The sequence below is a fragment of the Molossus molossus genome, unplaced genomic scaffold, assembly GCF_014108415.1.
Source record: "Molossus molossus isolate mMolMol1 unplaced genomic scaffold, mMolMol1.p scaffold_m16_p_4, whole genome shotgun sequence".
Classification (NCBI taxonomy): Eukaryota; Metazoa; Chordata; class Mammalia; order Chiroptera; family Molossidae; genus Molossus; species Molossus molossus.
The window spans coordinates 50,585,562-50,608,145 of NW_023425377.1; the positions used below are offsets into that span (position 1 = coordinate 50,585,562).

At 39.4% G+C, this 22,584-nt stretch overlaps 1 protein-coding gene across 5 annotated transcripts in view; it reads left to right on the plus strand.

The window, feature by feature from the left end:
* The window catches only part of RNF130 (ring finger protein 130), a 288,916-nt gene that overhangs the window by 65,952 nt on the left and 200,380 nt on the right, over positions 1-22,584 (plus strand). For all 5 annotated transcript variants that reach the window (XR_004956501.1, XR_004956502.1, XM_036241177.1 and 2 more), the window contains exon 2: positions 12,236-12,430. Coding sequence is in view for 3 of the 5 variants with exons in the window: in XM_036241177.1 (XP_036097070.1) it covers positions 12,236-12,430 (195 nt within the window). In the remaining 2 variants the exon portion in view is untranslated. The remainder of the gene's footprint in view (positions 1-12,235; positions 12,431-22,584) is intronic.

Consider the following 22,584-nt stretch of genomic DNA (forward strand, 5'->3'; position numbering starts at 1 on the left):
TGGGAAAAAAGGAGGGAATAACCTGATTCAGTTGGTTGAGTGTCGTCCCATGTACCAAAAAGGTCACCAGTTCCATTCCCGGTCACTCTCTCCCCTTTGCCTTCATAGCTTTAACTTCATCCTAAGATTGTTCTTTTTATCATAAAATGCCAGCAACAACTGGAGTCACATGCTTCTCCTTCAACTGTGATTTGAGTTCTTCACTTGTGTGTGGTTCACTCAAACTCTCATTGAAATCCAGCATTATCTATGAATATAGGCATCAAAATATCTATAACTCTTTAAGCTATAGCAATTACATTACTACAGATACTACAAAGCACTAATAATTAAAGTTATAAGACCCACCGCTAAGGTTTGTTACTTAATGTGTTAATAAAGAAGCATATACATTATTAAGTCACAAATATTTAAAATACATTAATACTGTCTCCATAAACCTGGTTCCTTTAATTCTATTTACTTTTGTACTTATCACTATTCTGAGAAGCAGCCAATGGGATTTCTTTCTCATTAGGCTACAAAAGGAGTCTCAACTGCCAGGTTTAGTCTATTTGTATTATTTATATGATGCATTTAGATCCATTTCTATTACTTTTTATTCTCATTTACCATGTTATTTCTAAGCCTCTTAATACTACCCCCCCCTTCTCTGCTTCGAAATGCACTGATCAAACTTTTATTTCCTCCTTTTCTTTAAAAAAAAAAAAAAGTTTTTGTTGATTTTAGACAAACAGGAAGGGGGGGGGCAAGGGGGCAGAAACATCGATTGGCGGCCTCCTGCATGACCCCTACTGGGGATCAAGCCTGCAACCTAGGCATGTGCCCTGACCAGGAATTGAACCAGGACCTTTCAGTCCATGGGATGACGCTCAGTCCACTGATCCATACCAGCCAGGCTATGTGGTTCATTTTAGATCATCTGTCTACCTTCTTTCCCCCAGAACTGGGGCTCAAGTAGGTTTCATATAAAGCAAGTGATCTGTAGATGCCAAAATTAAATAAGAGTTCCATTTTTGTTTTGGTTTTTTCTTTTGTTTTTGTTTTTTTTTGGGGTGGGGGAGGGTGGGGTGGGGTGGTAGGTAGAGTAAATAGCAGAGTCCGTTTGAGACCTCAAGGTGATCCATTGACCTGTGTGGAAGTGGGGCAGAGCAGCCTGGAAACAAATTAGATAGAGTAACTATTCATACAAGACCTGCCTACAGGGACCCCACCCTAAGCCTCCATATGAACCAATGGGGACCGTCAAGAATACCTGTTAGCCCATGAGAGTTCAAGACTCCTTTCTATTTGGAATGGGAGGGAATGAATCTCTTTTCTTTGTTTAATTTTTCATATTCCTTTCCTGATTTTTAGCATGCCATTGACCTGATTTAGTTGTACAACTAGATTTATATAAATAAAAAATGAGAAATCATTTTTCAGAAAAGGGCTGATTGGTATGAGATATTAGTAAGTATCCTGTTCCAGTAAGAAAAAAAGTGTTATATCAGTGTAGAGAGAATTCTAACCCTGGTGTCCTAGACCTATATCTAAGTGTTCAGGACAATGAACATTGAAAGTCTGGCTGCAGGAAGAAGAGTCAGTATTGAAGACTATAAAGAAGAGCTGGGAAGAAGGAGAGGGAAGAAAGCCCTAGGATGGGGTGGGGGCTGAGCTGGGAGATCAGCTACGAGAGATATTGCTGGGAGGTCAGTTGGAGGAGGACAAAGAATGTCCTGGGATGTGGAGGTTAGTGGTACTTTTTAGTCCGAGCACTTTTAGTGGAGTAGCAGGATGCAGAGATGAAAGTGAGAGATCTATTTTTTTGCTTCCCCTCTCCCTCTCTCCCAGCCTTTTGTCCTCCTTTTTCTCCTCCTGCTCCTTCTTTTCTTCATTTTTAAAATTGAAGAGAATAGGTTTAATTAAGGGGACAGGGGAATGGTCATTAATATAGGGTTCCTGAGAAATCATAGGAGCTAGGGTCCAGATCATTTTTGCTGGCTATTGTAACAGATCTTACCAGAAAAGAAAAATGTAACAGAAGTTGGAAGCAGGGGTGCAGGGATGGGGGGAAGGACAGGATAAAACAGTTATAGAAATAAAGTGGATGCAAGGTTAAGAGAAAAATTGGAAACTTATTAATAAATTAAGAGAAAAGGAAAAATAATTTTTAACAAGACTATACAACATTGAAATAATAAAAAGAAATTGATTTAAAGTATAGAAGTAGTAAGAGAATAAGTTATATCCATGGGAGTGGATAGAGGGATGAAAGCTGGACATTTAAGACTAGTAGGTGAACATTAAAAATCAAATTAAGAAATTGGGGCCCTGGCCCTTATGGCTCATTTGGTTGAGAGTTGTCTGGTGCACCGAAAGATCACCAGTTTGATTCCTGGTCAGGGCACGTACTCAGGTTTCAGGTTCAGTATTCAATCAGTGTGTGTACAGGAGGCAGCCGGCCAATCGACGTTTCTCTCTATTTTTTAATTTTCTTTATTGATTTAGAGAGAGAGGAAGGGAGAAGGAGAGAGAGATAGAAACATTGATGAGAGAGAACATCTACTGGCTGCTTCCTGCATGCCCCCCCAACTCGGGATTTGGCCCACAACCTGGACATATGCCCTGATGGGGAATCGAACCGGCGACCTCTCTGTGCATGGGTTGATGCTCAACCACTGAGCCATACCAACTGGGTGACATTTTTCTCTTACATGGATGTTTCTCTCATTTTCTCTTTCTCTCCCTTTCCCCCTCCCCTTGCTTTCTAAGAAAGTCAGTTTTTTAAAAAAGATTCAACAAATTTTTTTAAAAAAGAAAGAAATTGGTAATAACCCTGGGCAGTGTGGCACAATTGGTTGGAGCATCGGCCCCTGGGCAGTGTGGCACAATTGGCTGGAGCATATCCCATATCCCATATCCCAAAAGGTTGGGAATACATTTCCTAGTCAGGGCACATACCCAGGTTGTGAGTTCTATCCCCAGTTGGGGCATGTATGGGAGGCAACCGATCATTGTTTCTCATATCAATGTTTCTCTCTCTCCCTCTCCCTTCTTCTCTTTCTTGAAAGAAGGAAGGAAGGAAATAGAGAACAGAAGTAAAGAATTGCATTTTTTCCTTTGAATCAGAAAATAAGAATTTAACAAAGAAAAAATAAGGAAAGACAAGGTAGAAGCAGTAAACCTAAACATTGTCATCTACTTTAGAAATAGGAAAGCAAATAAACAGAACATACCTGACAGTGAAAATATCTAAATCCAGGGTAACTAGTTAGGCTTATTTTTATTTTTAATTCTTTTGTAGGAAACAACTGATAGAACATTGCCCAAATCAGAACATTTCCACATGAAACAGAGAGGTCTTTGGCACGAGGTTTTTCTTTATGTTCATTCTTGCTTAATTTCCTTCTGTCATCCTTCCCTCTCTTCCTTCATCAGGTACAGTAAGTGTCTACTACATGCCACACATATTAGAGGAGATGCTAGATCTCACATCTAGGAGATACTCAGAATAAACAGGCAGTTACTAATACATTACAATGCGTGCTAACATGGCTGTGATCATGGGGTGCCTTAGAGATAAAAACACAGCACTCAACTCATATTTAGAAGGTTGGGAAGTTATCTGGAGAACATATGTTAGCAGAATCCTGTAGCTTAGGAGGTGGTCATCAAAGGAGTATTAGGATTGGCATTTCAGGTGGAGAAAATGAGTCACATGGCTCTGAGAGAGAGAGATGCTTTGGGGCACCTGCACTGTGCACCTGGAGAAGTCAGTGATCTTCCATCATTTGTTCCAGCCCCATGTGACTTTTACAGCAGCAAACTGATGGTTCTCAGGGCATGGAAGGAAACATCACCCGCACAATGATTTGGTAACTACTACTTATTAGGTGGGATATTTGCATTTTTAAAACATGAGGTCTTATTAAGTCGAATCAAAGTGGAGAGTTTCAAGCTGCTGGGTTGGGGAAGAGAATTTTTGTTTGTGTGTTTTTTAAACTTATTCACTCACAGAACCCTTTAAATATTCATATTCTTTGTACCAGAATAGTCTTCCTCTTTTTCCATTATAGCTGGGGTCTTCCTTTTAGAACTTGATTATCTTACATTTGTATAGTGTCATAGCTTTGGCTATATATCTTCTTACTTGATTTGTGCAAGAGTTGAAGAGAAGGGATTAATCTTTCTTCTGTATTCTTGTGCTGTTCACTTCTGTACACCCTCGTTTATGCTTGAACAGTTTTCCAGCATTCTGAGTAGATTCCTTTCCTTTTCTAAATGTCTAAGCACTCTTCATGTTGTTGCTTTATGCTACCTTGTTGACATTTCATTTCTGTGTCAGGCCTGCCTCCTCAGTACCTTAAGAAGTTCTTCAAGATTCAAGACCAGACTTTTGGTTCCATTCTATTTTTCTGTGGTACTAAGTATGTTGCTAAACATCTAAGTTAATGTTTGTTGAGGTGAGGATCCCTGAATTGTTCCTGTTGAGAATCATTTGGTTCTAGTCAAGGGGTAAATAAAAGTCTCAATACTGTTTCTGAACTCAATAGGAAAGGCCATACTGAAAAAGTAATTGAAGTTAAGTTTTTTCTGTAATACAGTATTTTTCTGCTTTATGGAGCTATAATTGACAAAATTGTACAGAATTGTAGTACAGTTTGACATTATATATTTCACATTTTCATAATAACTTTTAATAAGTTTTTTCTGACACTGTGACTAATAAATGCAAAGAAGTCAGAGATTCCAAGGTGGTTGCAGATTAAGTGAAAGCATTACTGACCTTCTTCTAGAACCAAACTGGAATTAAAACTATAATATAGAAAAATCACCCTGAATAACCAATTGAAGACAATTTGGAGAGAACCCTTGTAACCAAGGACAGAAAGAGGAGGCCACATCAAGACAGGTAGGAAGTGTGGAGGCAGGAGAGGGCTGGCTGCGCTCCCAACAGGCAGCAGCTGAAGTTCTGGAAGGGTATCTCAGTTATGTGGGTTTCCCCCTGAGAAGTCTGGGGTCTAAACCCCAAGCTGGGCTCCCTAGCCCAGAGGAACAGAACTGGGAAATGTGCCCACATAATGTGAGAAACACTGGGGGTTCTGTCTGGCAAGGAAAGATGGCTAGAAACACATGCATCCACTTAAAGATCCAGTGCACACAATTTCCTTTGCAGCCACTCAGTTTGGCTCCAGCAGAGGGAGAACAGAGTGGACTAGAGCTGCTTGAGGAGGGTCTGGGAATGGTGACTCCTGAGAGAGATCTGAGAGAACAGCTGCCAGGATCCCTGTGCTCAGTCATTTCCCCATGCTGCAGAAGCCATCTTTCTCAGGCAGGGCATTCCCGTCAATGCAGCTTTAGTGTGGGGGGAAGCAATAGCCCCATCCATTGGAATCCCTCTTACCACACTCTGTGGAGTTTAAGCTGTACTGAGGACTAGAGCCTGCAGGCAGAGGCGGATTTCTGTGTGTTTTGAGTCTTTGCCTGACCTGTTCCCAGGCCCATGGCTAGTGAAAGCAGACCTTGGTACACAGCTTGGTCCTTTCCAAACATACCTGGCCCCAACAAAGGGAGCCACAAGCTGTGGATCACTGATAGCTCCAAACAGGTTACTTAGGACAAGTTAAAAATAGCATCTCTGGCATTGGCCTGCACCAGAGACCCTCCAAAGAGGCCCCAAACCAGTAAACCCAGTGGGCAGCTTCAGTCAACAGACCAGAATTCAACAAGCTTCACAAGCAGTGTATCATCCACAGGGAGATATTGACAGGCTCCAAACCCTGTTAAGGTGAATTCCACTTCAAGTGATAAGCATTTGCACAGCAGCCTGCATGCTCTGTTGGGAGTTGAGCCTCACTGTCACCCAGCCTTAGGGTTGAGCCCATGCACAAATGGGCCAATAGCAATCAAGACTCAATTATAACAGGAGAGCCTACACAACACATACAAGGGACATTTTTCGAGCACTCAAGATTGGTGATCAGGAAGACTACACTACAGGGTCCCACAGGTCACTTACTATATTAGGCCATCCTACTAAGACTGGAAGTCATAGAAGATCTACCTAATACAAAAAAAAAAAAGCCCCAAATGAAAGAACAAGAGAATTCTATAGGAGAGCTGAACAAAATGGAGATAAGCAATTTATCAGATATAGAGTTCACAGTAATGATTATAAGGATGAAAAAGGACACAAACTATGGTAAACAACCTATAAGAAATGAAGAATGACATAACAGAAATAAAGAATACACTGAAAGGATAAACAACAGATAGGAGGAAGCCAAGAATCATATCAGTGAATTAGAAGACAGGGTAGAAAAAAACTACTCAGAGAACGTAAAAGAAAAAACAATTAAAACACAGGAGGACAGTTTAAGGGAGCTGTGGGACAACATAAAACAACAATACATGTATCATAGGAGTACCAGAAGGAGAATAAAGTGAGCAAGGGATAGAGAACCTGTTTGAAGAAATAATGGCAGAAAACTTCCCTATCCTGGTAAAGGAAAAAGACATACAAGTTTAGGAAGCACAGAGAGTCCCAAGCAAGAAGAACCCAAAGAGGCCCACGCCAGGACACGTCGTAATTAAAGTGCCAAAATTAAAGACAGAGCGACTTAAATGCAGCAAGAGAAAAATAATTTGTTACCTACAGAGGATCTCCCATAAGGCTGTCAGCTAATTCTCAACAGAAACATTACATTCCAGAAGGGAATGGCATGAAGTATTCAAAGTAATGAAAAGCAAGGATCTGAACCCAAGGCTGCTCTATCCAGCAAGGCTGTCATTCAAAATAGAAGGTGAGATAAAGAGCTTCCCAGACTCCCCAAAAAGGGGGTGTAGGGTTAAAGGAATACATTACCACCAAACCAGCATTGCAAGAAATGTTAAAGGGTCTACTGTAATAAGAAGAAGACATATAGAGAGAGGCAAATATAGCATAAAGAATACAAATGGCACCCTGGCTGGTTTGCTAAGTGGTTAGAGCATTGGTCTGTGGACCAAAGAGTCATGGGCTAGATTTCGGTCAAGGGCACATACTTCAGTTGCAGTTTGATCCCCAGCCCTGGTTGGGGTCATGCAGGAGGCAACCAGTTGGTGAGGATTCAAACAAACAAATGGCAATAAATAAGTACCTATCAATAATAACCTTAAGTGGAAATTGATTAGCTCCAATCAAAAGCCATAGGGTAGCTGGATAGATATAAAAAACATGACCCATATATATGCTATCTACAAGAGACCTACCTCATAGCAAAAGACTTATATGGATGAAAGTGAAGGGATGGGAAAAAAAATTTCTCATGGAAATGGAAACAAAATCATGCTAGGGTAGTAATACTGCCATCTGACCAAATAGCTTACAAAACAAAGGCTATAACGAGATAAAGCAGGTCACTACATAATACTAAATGGATCAATCTAACAAGAGGATATAACCCTGATAAACATGAAGGACTTTAAGGGAGAGATCAATAGCAATGAAGTCATATTTGAGAAGTATAAAACACCCCAATGACTTCACTGGATAGATCTTCCAGACAAAAATATCAACAAGGAAACAGTGACCCTAAATGACACACTAGATAAGATGAATTTAATTGACATTTGGAGGACATTTTGCCTCAAAGTTGCAAAATACACATTCTTCTCAAGTTCACATGGGACATTTTCAAAGATAGACCACAATATAAGTCTCTATAAGTTCAAGAATATTGAAATCATAGCAAACATCTTTTCAGATTACAGTGGCATGAAACTAGAAATCAATTATGGTAAAAATACTCAAAATCATTCAAACACATGAAGGCCAAATAGCATCAAATTAAATAATGAATGGGTTACAAAAAACGAGATCAAGGAAGGAATAAAAAAACTTTCTGGAAACAAATGAAAATGAACACACAACAACCCAAAATCTATGGGACACAGTAAAAGCAATCCTGAGAGAAAAGTTCATAGTATTGCAGACCTACCTCAAGAAACAAAAAAAATTTCTAGTAAACTATGTAGTCCTACAACTTAAAAGAATTAGAAAGAAAACCAAAAGCCCAGAGTAAATAGAAAGAAGGAAATAATAAAGATCAGAGTGGAAACAAATGACATAGAGACTTAATAAAAAAGAAATACAAATCATCAATGTAAACAAGAACTGGTTCTTTGTTAAGATAAACAAGATTGATGAACCTTTAGCCAGACACATCAAGAAAAGAAGAGAGCCCTGGCCAGTTTGACTCAGCAGTTGGAGCGTTGGCCTGCGGACCAGAGAGTCTTGGGTTCGGTTCCTGCTTGGGTCACATACCAAGAAAAGAAAAAAAGAGAGAGGACCCAAATAAATAAAATCAGAAATGAAAGATATGAAGTAACAACTGACACCACAGAAATACAAAGGATTGTAAGAGAATATTATAAACAACATATATGCCAACAAATTGAACAACCTGGGCGAATGGACAAATTCCTAGAAACATACAAATCTTCCAAAACTGAATCAGGAAGAATCAGCAAACCTGAGTAGACTGGTAACAACTAATGAAATTGAAGCAATAATATATCAAATCAGATCCAGCAATATATTAAAAAGATTATTCACTATAACCAAATGGGATTTATCCCAGGGATGCTATGCTGGTGCAGTATTCACAGTTCAATAAGTGTGATATACCGCATAAACAAAATGAAAGATAAAAATCATATGATCCTATCAATAGATTCAGACACAGCATTTGATAAAAATCTAGCACCCACTTTTGATAAAAACTCTCAGGAAAGTGGGAAAAGAGGGATCACACCTCAACTTAATAAAGGCTGTACATGACAAACTGCAGCCAACATCACACTCAATGGGCAAAACTAAAAGTGTTTTCCCTATGAACAGAAATAAGGGGATTTCCACTTCTACCACTCTTATTCATCATAGTACTGGAAGTCTCAACAGTTAGACAAGAAGAAAAAATAAAAGACATCCAAATTGAAAAAGAGCAAGTGAGACTGTCACTATTTGCATATGACATGATATTGTACATAGAAAACGCTAAAGACTCCACTAAATGAATTCAGCAGAGTATCAGAATACAAGATTAACATCCAGAATTGATGGCATTTTATAAACCAATAATGAACTCTCAGAAAGAGCAAGTAAAAAACAATTCCAGCCCTGGCCAGTTTGGCTCAGCGGTTAGAGCGTCGGCCTGCGGTCCAGAGAGACCCGGGTTCGGTTCCCGCTAAGGGCACGTACTTCGGTTGCAGTTTGTCCCCGGCCCTGGTTGGTCGTGCGGGTGGCAGCCACTCGATGTGTCCCTTCACGTCGATGTTTCTCACTCTCTCTCCCTTCCTCTCTCTCCCTCCCACTCTATCTGTACAAAAAATGGAAAAATATCCTCGGGTGAGGATAAAAAAAAAAAAAAAAACAATTCCATTTACCATTCAACAAAAACAATTAAGATAGCTAGGAATAAACTTAACCAAAGAGGTAAAAGACCTGTACTCTGAAAACTACAGGATATTGAACAAAGAAATAGAAGAAGTATAAACAAGTGGCAACATGTACCATGTTCATGGATTGGAAGAATTAACATTATTAAAATGTCTACTCTGCCCTGGCAGGTTTGGCTCAGCAATTAGAGCATCAGCCTGCAGACCAGAGTTATGGGTTCTCTTCTCAGGCAAGGGCGTGTACCTCGATTGTGGACTCAATCCCTGGCCCTGGTCAGGGTAGTGCAATAGGCAGCCAATCGATGTGCCTCTCCCATATTGATATTTCTCTCTCCCTCTTCTCCCTCCATACCACCCGATTTTTAAAAAAAAAATCAATGGAAGAATATCCTTGGGTCAAGATTTTTTTTTAAATGTCCATACTACCCAAAGCAATTTGTAGATTTTGTGTAATCCCTATTAAAATATCAATGGCATATATCACAGATCTAGAGCAAATACTCCAAAAATTTATATGGAACCCCCCAAAAAAACAATCCATATAGCCACAGCAATCTTGAGAAAGAAGAACAAAGTAGGAGAGATCACAAGACCGGATATCAAATTATACTACAAAGCCATTGTGAGCAAAACAGTCAGTTACTGGCACAAGAACAGGCATATAGTGCAGTGGGACAGAAAAGAGAACCCAGAAATTGACCCAAGCCATTACGCTCAATTGATATGTGACAGAAGACAAAAGCATACAATGGAGTAAAGACAGTCTCTTCAATAAATGAAAATTAGACAGGTATGTATGTGCAAAAAGAATGAAACTAGATTACCAACTTTCACCAAACATAAGACTAAACTCAAAATGGATAAAAGACTTAAATATAAGTCATGAAATCATAAGAATCCTGGAAGAAAAATAGGCAGCAAAATCTCAAACATCTCACTAGCAGAATTTTCCCTGATATATATATATAGGGCAAGAGAAACAATGGAAAAATAAACAAATGAGACTACGTGAAAATTAAAAGCTTCTGCACAGCAAAAGAAACTGTCAATAAAATTCAAAGGGAACCCACTGTATGAGAAAACATATTTGCTAATGATATATCTGATAAGGGGTTAATTTCCAAAATTTTTAAAGAACTTACATACAACTTAACAAAAGGAATTCAAACGACCCAATCAAAAAATGGGCAGAGGACTTGAATAGACCCTTCTCCAAAGAGAACATACAAATGGCCAAGAGATATATGAGAAAATGCTCCTCACTAATCAGAGAGATGCAATTAAAATGACAATAAGGTATCAATCACCTCACACCTGCCAGAATGGCTACCATCAATAAATCAACAAAGTGCTGGCGAGGATGTGTAGTTAGTGACATCTCTACATTTTACTGTTATTTTAAGTAATATCAACATTTGATGTCTTTTACTAAACAGGGTGCTTTCAGGGAAAGCAAACATTTCCCTACTGGTGGTGTCTTTTTTTTTACACTTTATTACTGACTAATACTTATTTAATGTTTTTATTATTTGCTTCCAGTGTTACCCTTTTGTGCTATATTCTCTTCTCTCCCCAGCCTGCACAGACTGGCAGTGACTGACTCCAGGAGGCATAGGGCCTGCTGTCTCCTGGTACTGGGGAACTGCGGTTTCAAACTTACCTTTTTGTTGTTGTTGTGAATCCTCATCTAAGGATAATTTTTCCATTGATTTTTAAAGAGAGTGGAAGGTAGGGAGGGAGCGTGGAGAGAGAAAGAGAGACATCAATATGAGAGAGACACATAGATTAGCTGCCTCCCACATGCACCCCAACTGGTCCGCTAGGGATCAAATCTGCAACCCAGCAGTGCCTGGGCTGATACTCTAACCACTGAACCACACTGGCCAGGGCCAAACTTACCTTTGGTGACTTACTTTTCCTTCTGGACTGCCCCTATCCTTTCATTTTAACCTATTATAAATGTAAGAATGAGGAATGAGAAGAACAGCCAGGAATAGCATCTTAAGATTTACAAAAGGCATCAGAGCTTTGATGATCATATTTGCAGAATTGGAAATTGAGGAGTTTGTCCTGAGCAATTGAGATGTACTTAAGGGTATTTGAAACAAGCTATTCTCCCAAATTTAGGACAGTGGCCATGTATTTTGTATTTCCAAGGGGTATCTTGGTGTATCTCATTAGGCAGATGTAGTAAGTCAGTGTATATCCTAATGTGGAATTGTAGAGTAATTTTTAACAATAAATGTAAATTAGAATAATCTATTCGTTCTAATTGTTACTTTAGCTATATAATTTTCAAATAAAGGCCAAAAGTGAACTTTTCTAATTTCCTAGGCACTTACTAAGAAATTTATTCAAGCATGCTTGAATTTCAACAAGACCACTTGATAACTAAACCAAAGATTAGTTTGGCTTCCTTACTTACCCCAAGCAAAATTAGTCTCCTCTTTGAGGTGGTGAGAGGTGGGGTGTGGAGAGAGAAATAAGTGCAAATGAATGAGGAACACCAGGGGTAGGTTGGTCTCCTGGATTTCTGGGTTTGCCTTTTCTTCTCTCTCTCTTCACAAACCTACGTATTACAGTCTTTTTTATTTTTGTCAATCTATAAACAGAATTTTTCACTTTTAATTTGTGTTATGGGATCATCTTTCTCCCGGGACAGGTAAGGATTTAGATTCAGTGTAACATCCTTTGTGGATGTATTCATAGCTCTGCTGTCAGTGAATTGCTTGACGTGCTTCAGAGAAAGATTCTATTGATTTTATTTATCTTTACTTGAGAAAAGTACTAATGTGTTTTGTTTTTTTCCCTTTAGTTGCTGATCATTTGGGCTGTGATCCTCAGACCCGTTTCTCTGTCCCTCCTAATATCAAGCAGTGGATTGCCTTGCTACAGAGGGGAAATTGCACATTTAAAGAGAAAATATCACGGGCTGCTTTCCACAATGCAGTTGCTGTAGTCATCTACAATAATAAGTCCAAAGAGGAGCCAGTCACCATGACTCATCCAGGTAAACAAACAAAGGAAGTGACAGATTTATCTTTGCCTCTTAGAAATCATTGCCTTATAGGTAGGCATTAGACCTCTGCTGAAACCATGTCATTTTCAACATAATTCTGTGATTATATTTACTTTTGGTATTACCATTTTGTCTTTTCCCCTTAGTTGAATTTTCTTCTTAAACAATGACCACAGGAACCTATATAAAACTTGCACTTACTAAGAAACTGGTTGTGATTGAATCCTTAGTTATTTTACATTTCACTTGGTAACTTTGAAAAATAATGTATTGAATTTGGAATAATTTGTCTAGGTATGTCATAGATTCTCAAGGCTTACCTATTTGAGAAGATGCTTTTATCTTGTCAGAATCAATGTTGAAAGTGACTTAGTTATTAGCATAATTACAGTAGGAACAATATTATTAATTTATTGCAGAAACATTTAGGATATTTCTAATGTAACTGTCTTAATAACAGTAGTTGCAATTTACTGCCAGGCACTATGATATGAGCTTTTTGGGTTTTGGTTTTTAATAGACTTTATTTTTAGAGTAATTTTAGTAATAGGAAATGGCTTTATGTTATAATTAGATACATAGAAAATTGTGGGAAAGTAAATTGGTACAATACTTTGGAGAGAAATTTGGCTCTATCTGATACTGTTAAAGAGCTCATACATTGTAGTTCTTGATATATGCTCTAGAATACTTTTAAAACTTTGATGTGCGTGTCAATCACCTAGAATCTCATTAAAATGCAAATTCCGGTTCAGTAGGTCTGGGGTACAGCATGAGGTTCTGTGTTTTTCATAAGTTTGTAGGTGATGCTAATGCCACTCTGGTCCCCAGATCTTGCTTTTAGAAACAAGGTCGGTTTGGCTCAGCAGTTAGAGCATCAGCCTGCGGTCCAGAGAGACCCAGGTTTGATTCCCGCTAAGGACACATACCTTGGTTTCAGTTTGTCCCCAGCCCTGGTTGGTCGTGCGGATGGCAGCCACTCGATGTGTCCCTTTCACATTAATGTTTTTTTCTCTCTCTCTCTTCCTCTCTCTCCCTCACACTCTATCTGAACAAAAAAAAAAAAGGAAAAATGTTCTCTGGTAAGGATTAAAAAAAAAGAAACAAGTAAGTAAAGACAGGATACATAGGTTTTAATCCCAGATTTTCCACCAACTTCCTCAATTTCATAAGACAACTTGCCTCCTGAGTAGGAAGGCCTCTTGTAACTAAATCTTATTCTGTAGCAGGTCATGAATCTCAGTTGTGGAGGACAACAACAGAAAATCTCTCTTTTTTTTTAGTCCTCACCTGAGGACATTTTTCTATTTATCTTCAGATAGAGTGGGAGGGAGAGAAAAGGAAAGAGCGAAAACTATCTATGTGAGAGAGACACATCAACTGGTTAACTCCTGCACAAACCGGACCAGGGCCAGGGACGAACCGCAACCAAGGTACATGCCCTTGACCGGAATCGATTCTGCAACTCATTGATCCATGGGCTGACACTCTAACCACTGAGACAAACCAGCCAGGGCACAAAAGAAAATCTTTATGTACTGAGAATCACTTGCTTTTCTGGCTCATTAAGATGTCACAGCTGCTCTTACCCTTCTTTCCTGTAATACAGCGCTGTCCACATGAGGATTAAGGATGCTTGCATCAGAGCCACAACCCCCACAACTCTTGAGGAGTGGACCTAGAGATCCCTTTTAAGCCCTCCCTTGTTCACATGTCAGTTCTGTCTGCCCTTCATTTGAGTAAAGAAACTTTTGTGCTATGCATTCTAATATGAACTGGTAAGGGTTGGGAAAAAAATAGACCCCCCCCCCCCCCCATCATGCTCTCATTGAGTTTACTATCCAGGGCCCCAGCAGTTTTTAGATGGCTTTTTTTTTTTAAATCCTCACCTGGGGATATTTCTTCAGTTATCTTCAGCTAGAGTAGGAGGGAGAGAGAGAGAGGGAAAAAAAATCATTGACGTGAGAAAGACATATCGACTGGTTGCCTCCCACATGACCAGGGCCAGTACCCTTGACCAGCATCGAACCTGCGATTCATTGGTCTGTGGGCCGACGCTCTAACCACTGGCCAGGGCCAGATGGCCTTTCTTTTTGTATCTCTTTGACAGTACTGTCCTTTTCCTTTTATGTTGTCATTATTTGTATACTTGATTAGCAGTAAGGAAAGTATTGCAAGTTTCTTTAAAGTTTGTGTCTTACCTTTCTGTTCTCTGCAGTAGTCAGCGGAATGCCTGGAACAAAATAAGTATGTCCTGCACTGAAATTATTTCATAAAGACATAGAGTTTTGTTAAGCTTTCTTTCAGTTTAAGAATTTATATTATGCCCTGACCGGTTTGGCTCAGCGGTAGAATGTCGGCCCACAGACCAATGTGTTGTGGGTTCAGTTTTGGCCAAGGGCATGTACATGGGTTGCAGTTTGTCCCCCGCCCTGGTTGGGGTCATGCAGGAGGCAACCAGTTGATGTGTCCCTCTCACCTTGATGTTTCTCTCTCTCTCCCTTTCTCTCCCTCCTACTCTATCTGAAGATAAAGAGAAAAATATCCTCAGGTGAAGATTTAAAAAAAAAAAAAGAATTTACATTATGCCTGGCCAATGTGGTTTAGTGGATTGAGCGTGAACCCATGGACTTAGAGGTCCCAGTTTGATTCTTGGTCAGGACACATGCCTGGGTTGCAGGCTCAGTCCCCAGTAGGGGGCATGCAGAAGGCAGCTGATCGATGTTTCTCTCTCACATTAGTGTTTCTGTCTGTCTCTCCCTTCTTCTCTCTCTTTAAAAAATCAATAAGCCCTGGCCAGTTTGGCTCAGCAGTTAGAGTGTTGGCCTGCGGCCCTGGCCAGTTTGGCTCAGCAGTTAGAGTGTTGGCTCAGCAGTTAGAGTTTGGCTCAGCAGTTAGAGTGTTGGCCTGCGGTCCTGGTTCCCCCAAAGGGCATGTACCTCGGTTGCAGTTTGTCCCCGGCCCTGGTTGAGTCGTGCGGGTGGCAGCCACTCAATGTGTCCCTTTCATGTCGATGTTTCTTTCTCTCTCTCTCTCTCCCCCCCCTCCCTCCCACTCTATCTGAACAAAAAAATGGAAAAATGTCCTTGGGTGAGGGTAAAAAATTTAAAAAAATATTTCAATAAAAACATTTTAAAAAAAAGAATATATGTTATGCCCTGGCCAGTTTGGCTCAACTATTAGAGTGCTGGTTTGATTCCTGGTCAAGGACACTTACCTGGGTTGCAGGTTCAATTTCCTGTCCCGGCTGGGGTCATGTGCAAGGCAACCAATCAATGTGTGTGTCCCTCTGTCTCCCTCCCTTCCTTTCACTCTGTCTAAAAAAAAATCAATGGAAGCCCTGGCCGGTTTGGCTCAGCAGTTAGAGCGTTGGCCTGTGGTCCAGAGAGACCCGAGTTCGGTTCCCGCTAGGGGCATGTACTTCAGTTGCAGTTAGTCCCAGCCCAGGATGTGTCGTGCGGGTGGCAGCCACTTGATGTGTCCCTTTCATGTTGATGTTTCCTCTCTCTCTTTCTCTCTCTCCCTTCTGCTCTATCTGAATAAAAAATGGAAAAATGTCCTCAGGTAATGATTAAAAAAAAAAATCAATGGGAAAATATCCCTGGATGAGGATTAACCAAAAAAACAAAAAGAAAGAAAGAAAATATATGTTATAACTAATTTTCAAATTCTGCATTGTTAAGTAAGTAAAATGTATTTTGTTTTCTTGCCTTGTCAGCGATGTTTCAAGAGGTTGCTCATGTTTGTTCTGGTTCTAATCAATGGTCTTCATTTGGTGACTGAAAGACATTTCCCAATGCAGTGTCTGTGACATCATTGATAGGAAAGACTGCTCACTTTGTGGTTTTATTTGTTGAGCAGAAGTGAGTTAGTATTGCAAAGGGGAAGGTATGGGCTCTTGGATAGTTTAAAATAATGCACATTTGTCTGAAAGTTAAGAATTTATTTTCCTGATTTAAAAAAATTTATTTAGACTTCACTGTTATAAGTCTTAAATTGTGTCAACTAATTGTTCAATTGAAAATCTTTTTTATAGTTTTATTTATGTCTGTAAGAATCTGTGATATTCTCGCCCTGGCCGGTTTGGCTCAGTGGTTAGAGTGTCGGCCTGCAGTCCAGAGAGACCCGGGTTCAGTTCCCACTAAGGGTCCATACCTTGGTTGTGGTTTGTCCCCGGCCCTGGTTGGGTCATGCGGGAGGCAGCCACTCAATGTGTCCTTTTCACATCGATGTCTCTCTCTCTCTCTTTCTTCCTCTCTTCCCTTCCCACTCTCTCTGAACAAAAAATGGAAAAATGTCCTCGTGTGATATTCTTTTCATTGTTTAAAGAAAAGTGAGGTAATTTAGATAAACATGTAACCAGTAATAATAATGTTGCTTTTCTATATTTTTATCAATCAGCAGTATCAAATGTTTTTTATTGTTTTTTTCAGCTGGTTGAACAATTACTTGAATGGCTTTTCACCTTTTTTCAATCTTATTTTCTTAAATGTGTTATCTAGCAGTAACTAGAAAATGTAGAATATTCACAAAATAAATATAAAAGTCACACTTTATGAAAACAAGATAAATCACAAACACTTTGCAAAACACATTTAAGTATCAATAATTTGGGCCACTTAATATAAATCTATTACCTTTATTCTAAAAGCCCATTAAGAAAATGATGATAGCTTGGCTGGTGTGGCCCAGTGGGTTGGAGCTTCATCCCATTCACACCAGAGGGTCATGGGTTTGAGTCCCATTCAGGGCATGTATTTGGGTTGCAGGTCCGATCCCTTTGTGAGGCCACCAATTGATGTTACACTCTGCCCCCCCCCCCTGGTCTTTCTCCCTTTTCCCCTTCCTCTCTTCCACTCTATTCCTCTCCCTCTCCGTCTCTGAAATCAATGGAGAAAAATATCCTTGAGTAAGGATTATAAAAGAAAATAACATAATAGTGATACTATACTCTTTAAAGTTTTTAGGTTCTAATTGGATGTAGATTTAATTACCTCAGAAAAGGTGGACCCTGCAGTGTAAATGTACTGCTATGGCAGGAAGTAAGAGTTTAAATTTTATGTATTCTTTTAGCCTTCGTTTGAAAATATTTCTACTATATCTTCTATGTGACCCATACATTCTTTTTAAATTCATAATTATCAAAAAAATCTAAAACTGAATCACTTTGGTAGTTGCCTTTTAAAAATAATAGCTTTAAAAAAAAATAGCTGTTGATGATTCTGTTTTAAAACTTTTTCATAAGCTCCAAATTTTTCTTTTATTTCTCCAAATCAGGTGGACATAGAGAGCCTCTCCCTCTGTCAGATAATTGAGGTAATTTTTTTATGGGCCTTTCTGTCTGACTTAGATATTGCAGGCTCTATGCAGTCCTGAATAGGTTGTTGGGGCTCATCACTTGATTTGCCCTTTTATCTTTCTCATGCCTATCCTTTCCTCTCCAACAGCAGAAGAAGAGGAAGCTAAAATAATATAAAGGTTTACAAATACTGGTTTACAAATCAGTCCTATAGGTTAGAGGCTGAAAGACATTTTTTACTTAATGGCTGTTCATATGATGATGACCCTGGACTTAATGCTGCAAGCTCAGCGTTAGTCGCACTGGCACAGGTGAAAGGAAGATGATGCAACCTTGTTGCATACGTTAAAGGTCTGGTGGGGCTCCCTTACCCCTTGATTGATGCTTTATAGTGCTCCACAATTCAGATTTTTCTTGAGGGGGTACAGATAAAGGGGTATTTGGGGCAGGATAAATCTTTGCTCTGCAGGAAGTTTGCATTATAGATCAGTTAGCCTTCTAGACCCATGCCTACTACCAGTGGCCTCCCTCCATGTTTGTTTCAGTATAAAACTCTCCCCATAGACTCCAGATAGACACTCCCTAGCAGGGCATTTCTGCCCCTGTTGAGACCTTCTGTCAGACTCTAAGTCTAAGGAACCTTTAGAGGAGGAATGAAAAGTGGTCCTTCATTGGTGAGGGAATAGGATAGGCTTTTATATTTACCCACTTAATAACATTTCTGGTGTTCTTTCTTCCTTTCTGTAGTTCCATCTGTTGTCATTTCCCTTTCAACCCATATCTTTGTTTTTAATCATTTCTTGCAGTGCAGATCTGCTGGGGAGGAATTTTCATCATTTATCTGAAAATGTCTTTTTTTTTTTTGCTATCATTTTTCAAGAACATAATAGAGAATTCTGGTATTCTCAGTATTTTAAAAGTGTTATTTGTTTTTCAAGCCTCCTTTTTTTCTGTTGAGAAGCTGTTCCCTTTTATATAATGTCTTTTAATAAACTTCATTTTTTTAGAACAGTTTACAATAGAAAAATTGCAGGAATACTACAAAGAATTCCCATAGACTCTGCACCCAGTTTCCCTTATTATTAACATCTTAGCATTATTGTGGTTCATTTGTTGTAATTACGAACCAGTATTAATACATTATTATTAACTGAATTATATACTTCTTCCAGATTTCCTTAGTTTTTATCTAATGTCCATTTGTCAGAATCTCACCCAGGACACCACTTAACATTTAGCCCTGTGTCTCCTTAGGCTCTTCTTGACTGTGACAGTTTCTCAGACTTTTGTTTTGATTACCTTAATGGTTTTAAGGAGTATTGGTCAATTATTTTATAGAATGTACCTCTATTGGGACTTGTTTGATGTTTTTCTCATTATTAGACTGAGAATATGGATTTTTGGGAGGAAGACCACAGAGGTGAAGTGCCAGTCTCATGACATTGTATCAAGGGCATGTACTGTCAGCATTAATGATCACCTGGCTGAGATAGTGTGTGTCAAGTGTCTTCACTCTGTCTATACACTCTTTGGAAGGATGTAACTGTGCACAGGGAGTTAGCCCGCCCCTTCCTTAGGGCAGATTATTACATACTTACTTGTAATTATTCTGCATAGATGATTTGTCTCTTCTCCATTTATAAATTTACTCAATAATTTACTTTTATATCAGTATGGACTCATGGATATTTATTTTATACTTTGTATTATAATTATTTTGTTGTTTAAATTGTTCTAGCTTTGGCCATCGGGAGCTCGTTCAATTGGCTACTTGGTTGGTTGTTTTGCTTTTTGAGTGTCCTTCTTTATTTTCTGGTGCCATAATAATGCTCCAGGCTCATCTTCTTTATATTTCCTGTCCCAATGGCTTGAATCAGCCATTACTCCAAGGAACCCTGGCTTCTGATAATTGGAGAATGATATTAGACATCAAGACCTGGGCATTACGTATGCTTTTAATATTCCCATTTTGTTGCTTCTGGGCCCTATCATCTGACAGAGCAAGGAAATATATGTGTGTCTACTGACCTTGTGTATACACATATTTATAAATATTTCTATATATAACCATCTCTATATTAAGCTAAGAATGAGTTCATACTCTTGTCTCAAACTCTAATCCATTACCACATGGATCATTTAGTCTCCTTTTGTTATCTGTGAACTCTCACTCTAACTGAAATACCTGGCCCCCACCATCCATTTTCTTAATTGATCAGTTCACTGAACTATCAGGCTTTTAGAGCTCTGGTGCTTGGTGTGAAAGCTAATGTAGGCAGCTTTCCTCTCAGCATAAATCTTCTCTGGTTGGAATACCTAACTCTGTACTTAACCTTTTTTTCCCACCCATTTAAAATTATTCAGTCAAAAACTTTTAAGAAAACCTAAAAGTGTGTTAACTTTAAAATGACTCAGAACTAGGTGGATCTTGGAACACATAAAACAACAAAAAGAAAGTATTCATTAAGTCCACCTGCAAATGGGTTCAGAAATTATAACAGTGGTTTGTGGAGACCTGGCTTAAGTAACAGTTCCAAGTGGAAGACCCCTAGCAACCTTCATTAACATAAGGTGAATCTATGCTCATGTCTGCCACAGCTGCTAAAAATATATATGTTGAAAGGTTGAGCCCTGGCTAGGTGGCTCAGTTGGTTGGAGTGTGGGCCCTGTACACCAAAAGGTTGCAGGTTCAATCCCTAGTCAGGCACATAGGGGAGGCAACTGATTGATGTTTCTCTCTCACATCAGTGTACCCCCCCCCCCAACACACACACTCCTCTTTGTGTAAAAATCAATAAAGATATATCCTCAGGTGAGGATTTAAAAATATATGTCTAAAGTTTTATCTGTATTGCCGTGAATATACTAGTAAGATATTACTGAGATGTTAATCTCATACCACTTTCGATATTGAAGTACTATATTTATTTTACCATTTTATTTTAATAAAGACATTAAAATACATTTATCAAAAACAGTTTGGAATTTTAGCATCAAATGAATAATGATGGTAATTATTTCAGTCCATTAAATAAAACAGGAACCATGAGTTCATGCTGATCTAAATAAGAATAGATTAAAAGTTTGATTTATCTGGTCTCAAAGTACCTCCCTACAGAATACTCAATAATTAAAAGGGGGGAAAAAGAGTAACTTTACAGTGGAAATGCCTGGAGGACAACACATTTACCAAATAATCAAAGTGAACTTGAGCAGGAATGGGATATATAAAAATGTGCCACCTGGTAGTGTACACGGAAAAGAGCACAGCATCATTTCTGTCCTATTGTGCTAGAGGTGCATGACGTGATCTAGCCACAAGGAAACACCAGATAAATCCAGAATGGAGGGACATTCCACAAAACAACTGTGCTGCAGTCTTCAAAAGTTGTCAAGGTTGTGAACATCAAGGAAACTGAGAAACTGCTCCAGACTGACAGAGACTAATGCAACGTGATGGCTAAATGCAATGTGAGGCTTTGATCCGGACTGCTATATAGGACATTATTGGAAAATTAGGAAAACGGGGATGTTCCAAAATGGCGGTGGAGTGAATGGAAGCTACACAGACCATCTCCCAGGACCAAACTGGAATTACAACTAAAATAAAGACAAATCATCAGGAAAAAGTAACAGAAAAGCAGCTTGCGAGGACCAAATAACCAGGGACACTGAATCGATCCCGGTAGGATTGCAGAGATATGAGAGAGGGGCTGGGAGACCATGGACAGCAACGGTCTTACCTGTGAGCAGCACCCTTGGGGTTAAACTCGCAAGATCGCTGCACAGCGCAGAGAGTTGAAACAGAACGCTAAAATAGCCAAAGCCACTCACCTTGGACTCTAGCAGAGGGAGGACAGACTGGACTGGAATTGTGTGGGGACTCTTAGGATATGGAGAGTGCTCAGAGCTTTTGCTGAATTTTTGCCACGAAGGATGGTGGCCATCTTACTCCTTCCCAGGGCTCTGGGGAGAGGGGGTGGCCCCTCTTCTGGTTATTTGACCCCCCAGGTGGGAGATTGAAATGCAAATTGAGACTCAATGGCAACCAGCATCTGCCCCACCCTTGGGAAATCCTCTTACACTGAACACCTGAGGGAGTTTTTCATTCAACTAAGAACCCAGGGCTCTTCAAGTAACTGAGACTAGTAGCCTCCAGGCAACATGCTAGAGGATAATTGAACCTTTCCTGGGCTTGCAACTCTACCCAGCAAAGTAAGACTTGACAGTGGTTTTTAATGGAGTCCTCCCACACTCATCCAAACCCAGTAGAGGGAGCCACACACAACAGAACACAACACCCACAGAGAAAATTTGGCAGGCTCCAAAACCCACTGAGATAACCAAAATGGTGAAACAAAGAAACAAATCCCAAATGAAAGAACAAGAGATCTCTACCGAAGATGAGATAAATGTGGAGCGGTTAAGCAAGTTATCAAAGGTAGAGTTCAGAGCCATGATCTTGAGGAAGCTCAACAGCATGAATAAGGACCTCAACACCATGAGTAAAGATATAAAAGCATTGAAAACCAACCAAGTGGAAGATTGACATATCAGAAATGAAGAACACATTGGAAGGACTAAGCAGCAGAGCAGAGGAAGCTGAGGACCAGATCAGTGAATTAAAACACAGGGTAGAAAATATCAACCAATCAGAAAACCAAAAGGAACAAACAATTAAAAAACAGGAAGACAGCTTAAGAGAACTATGGGACAATGGGAAACGTAATAATATTTGCATCATAGGAGTCCTCGAAGAAGAAAAAAATGTGCAAGGGTTAGAGAATATATTTGAAGAAATAGTGACAGAAAACTTTCCTAATTTGGTGAAGGAAGAAGGCATTCA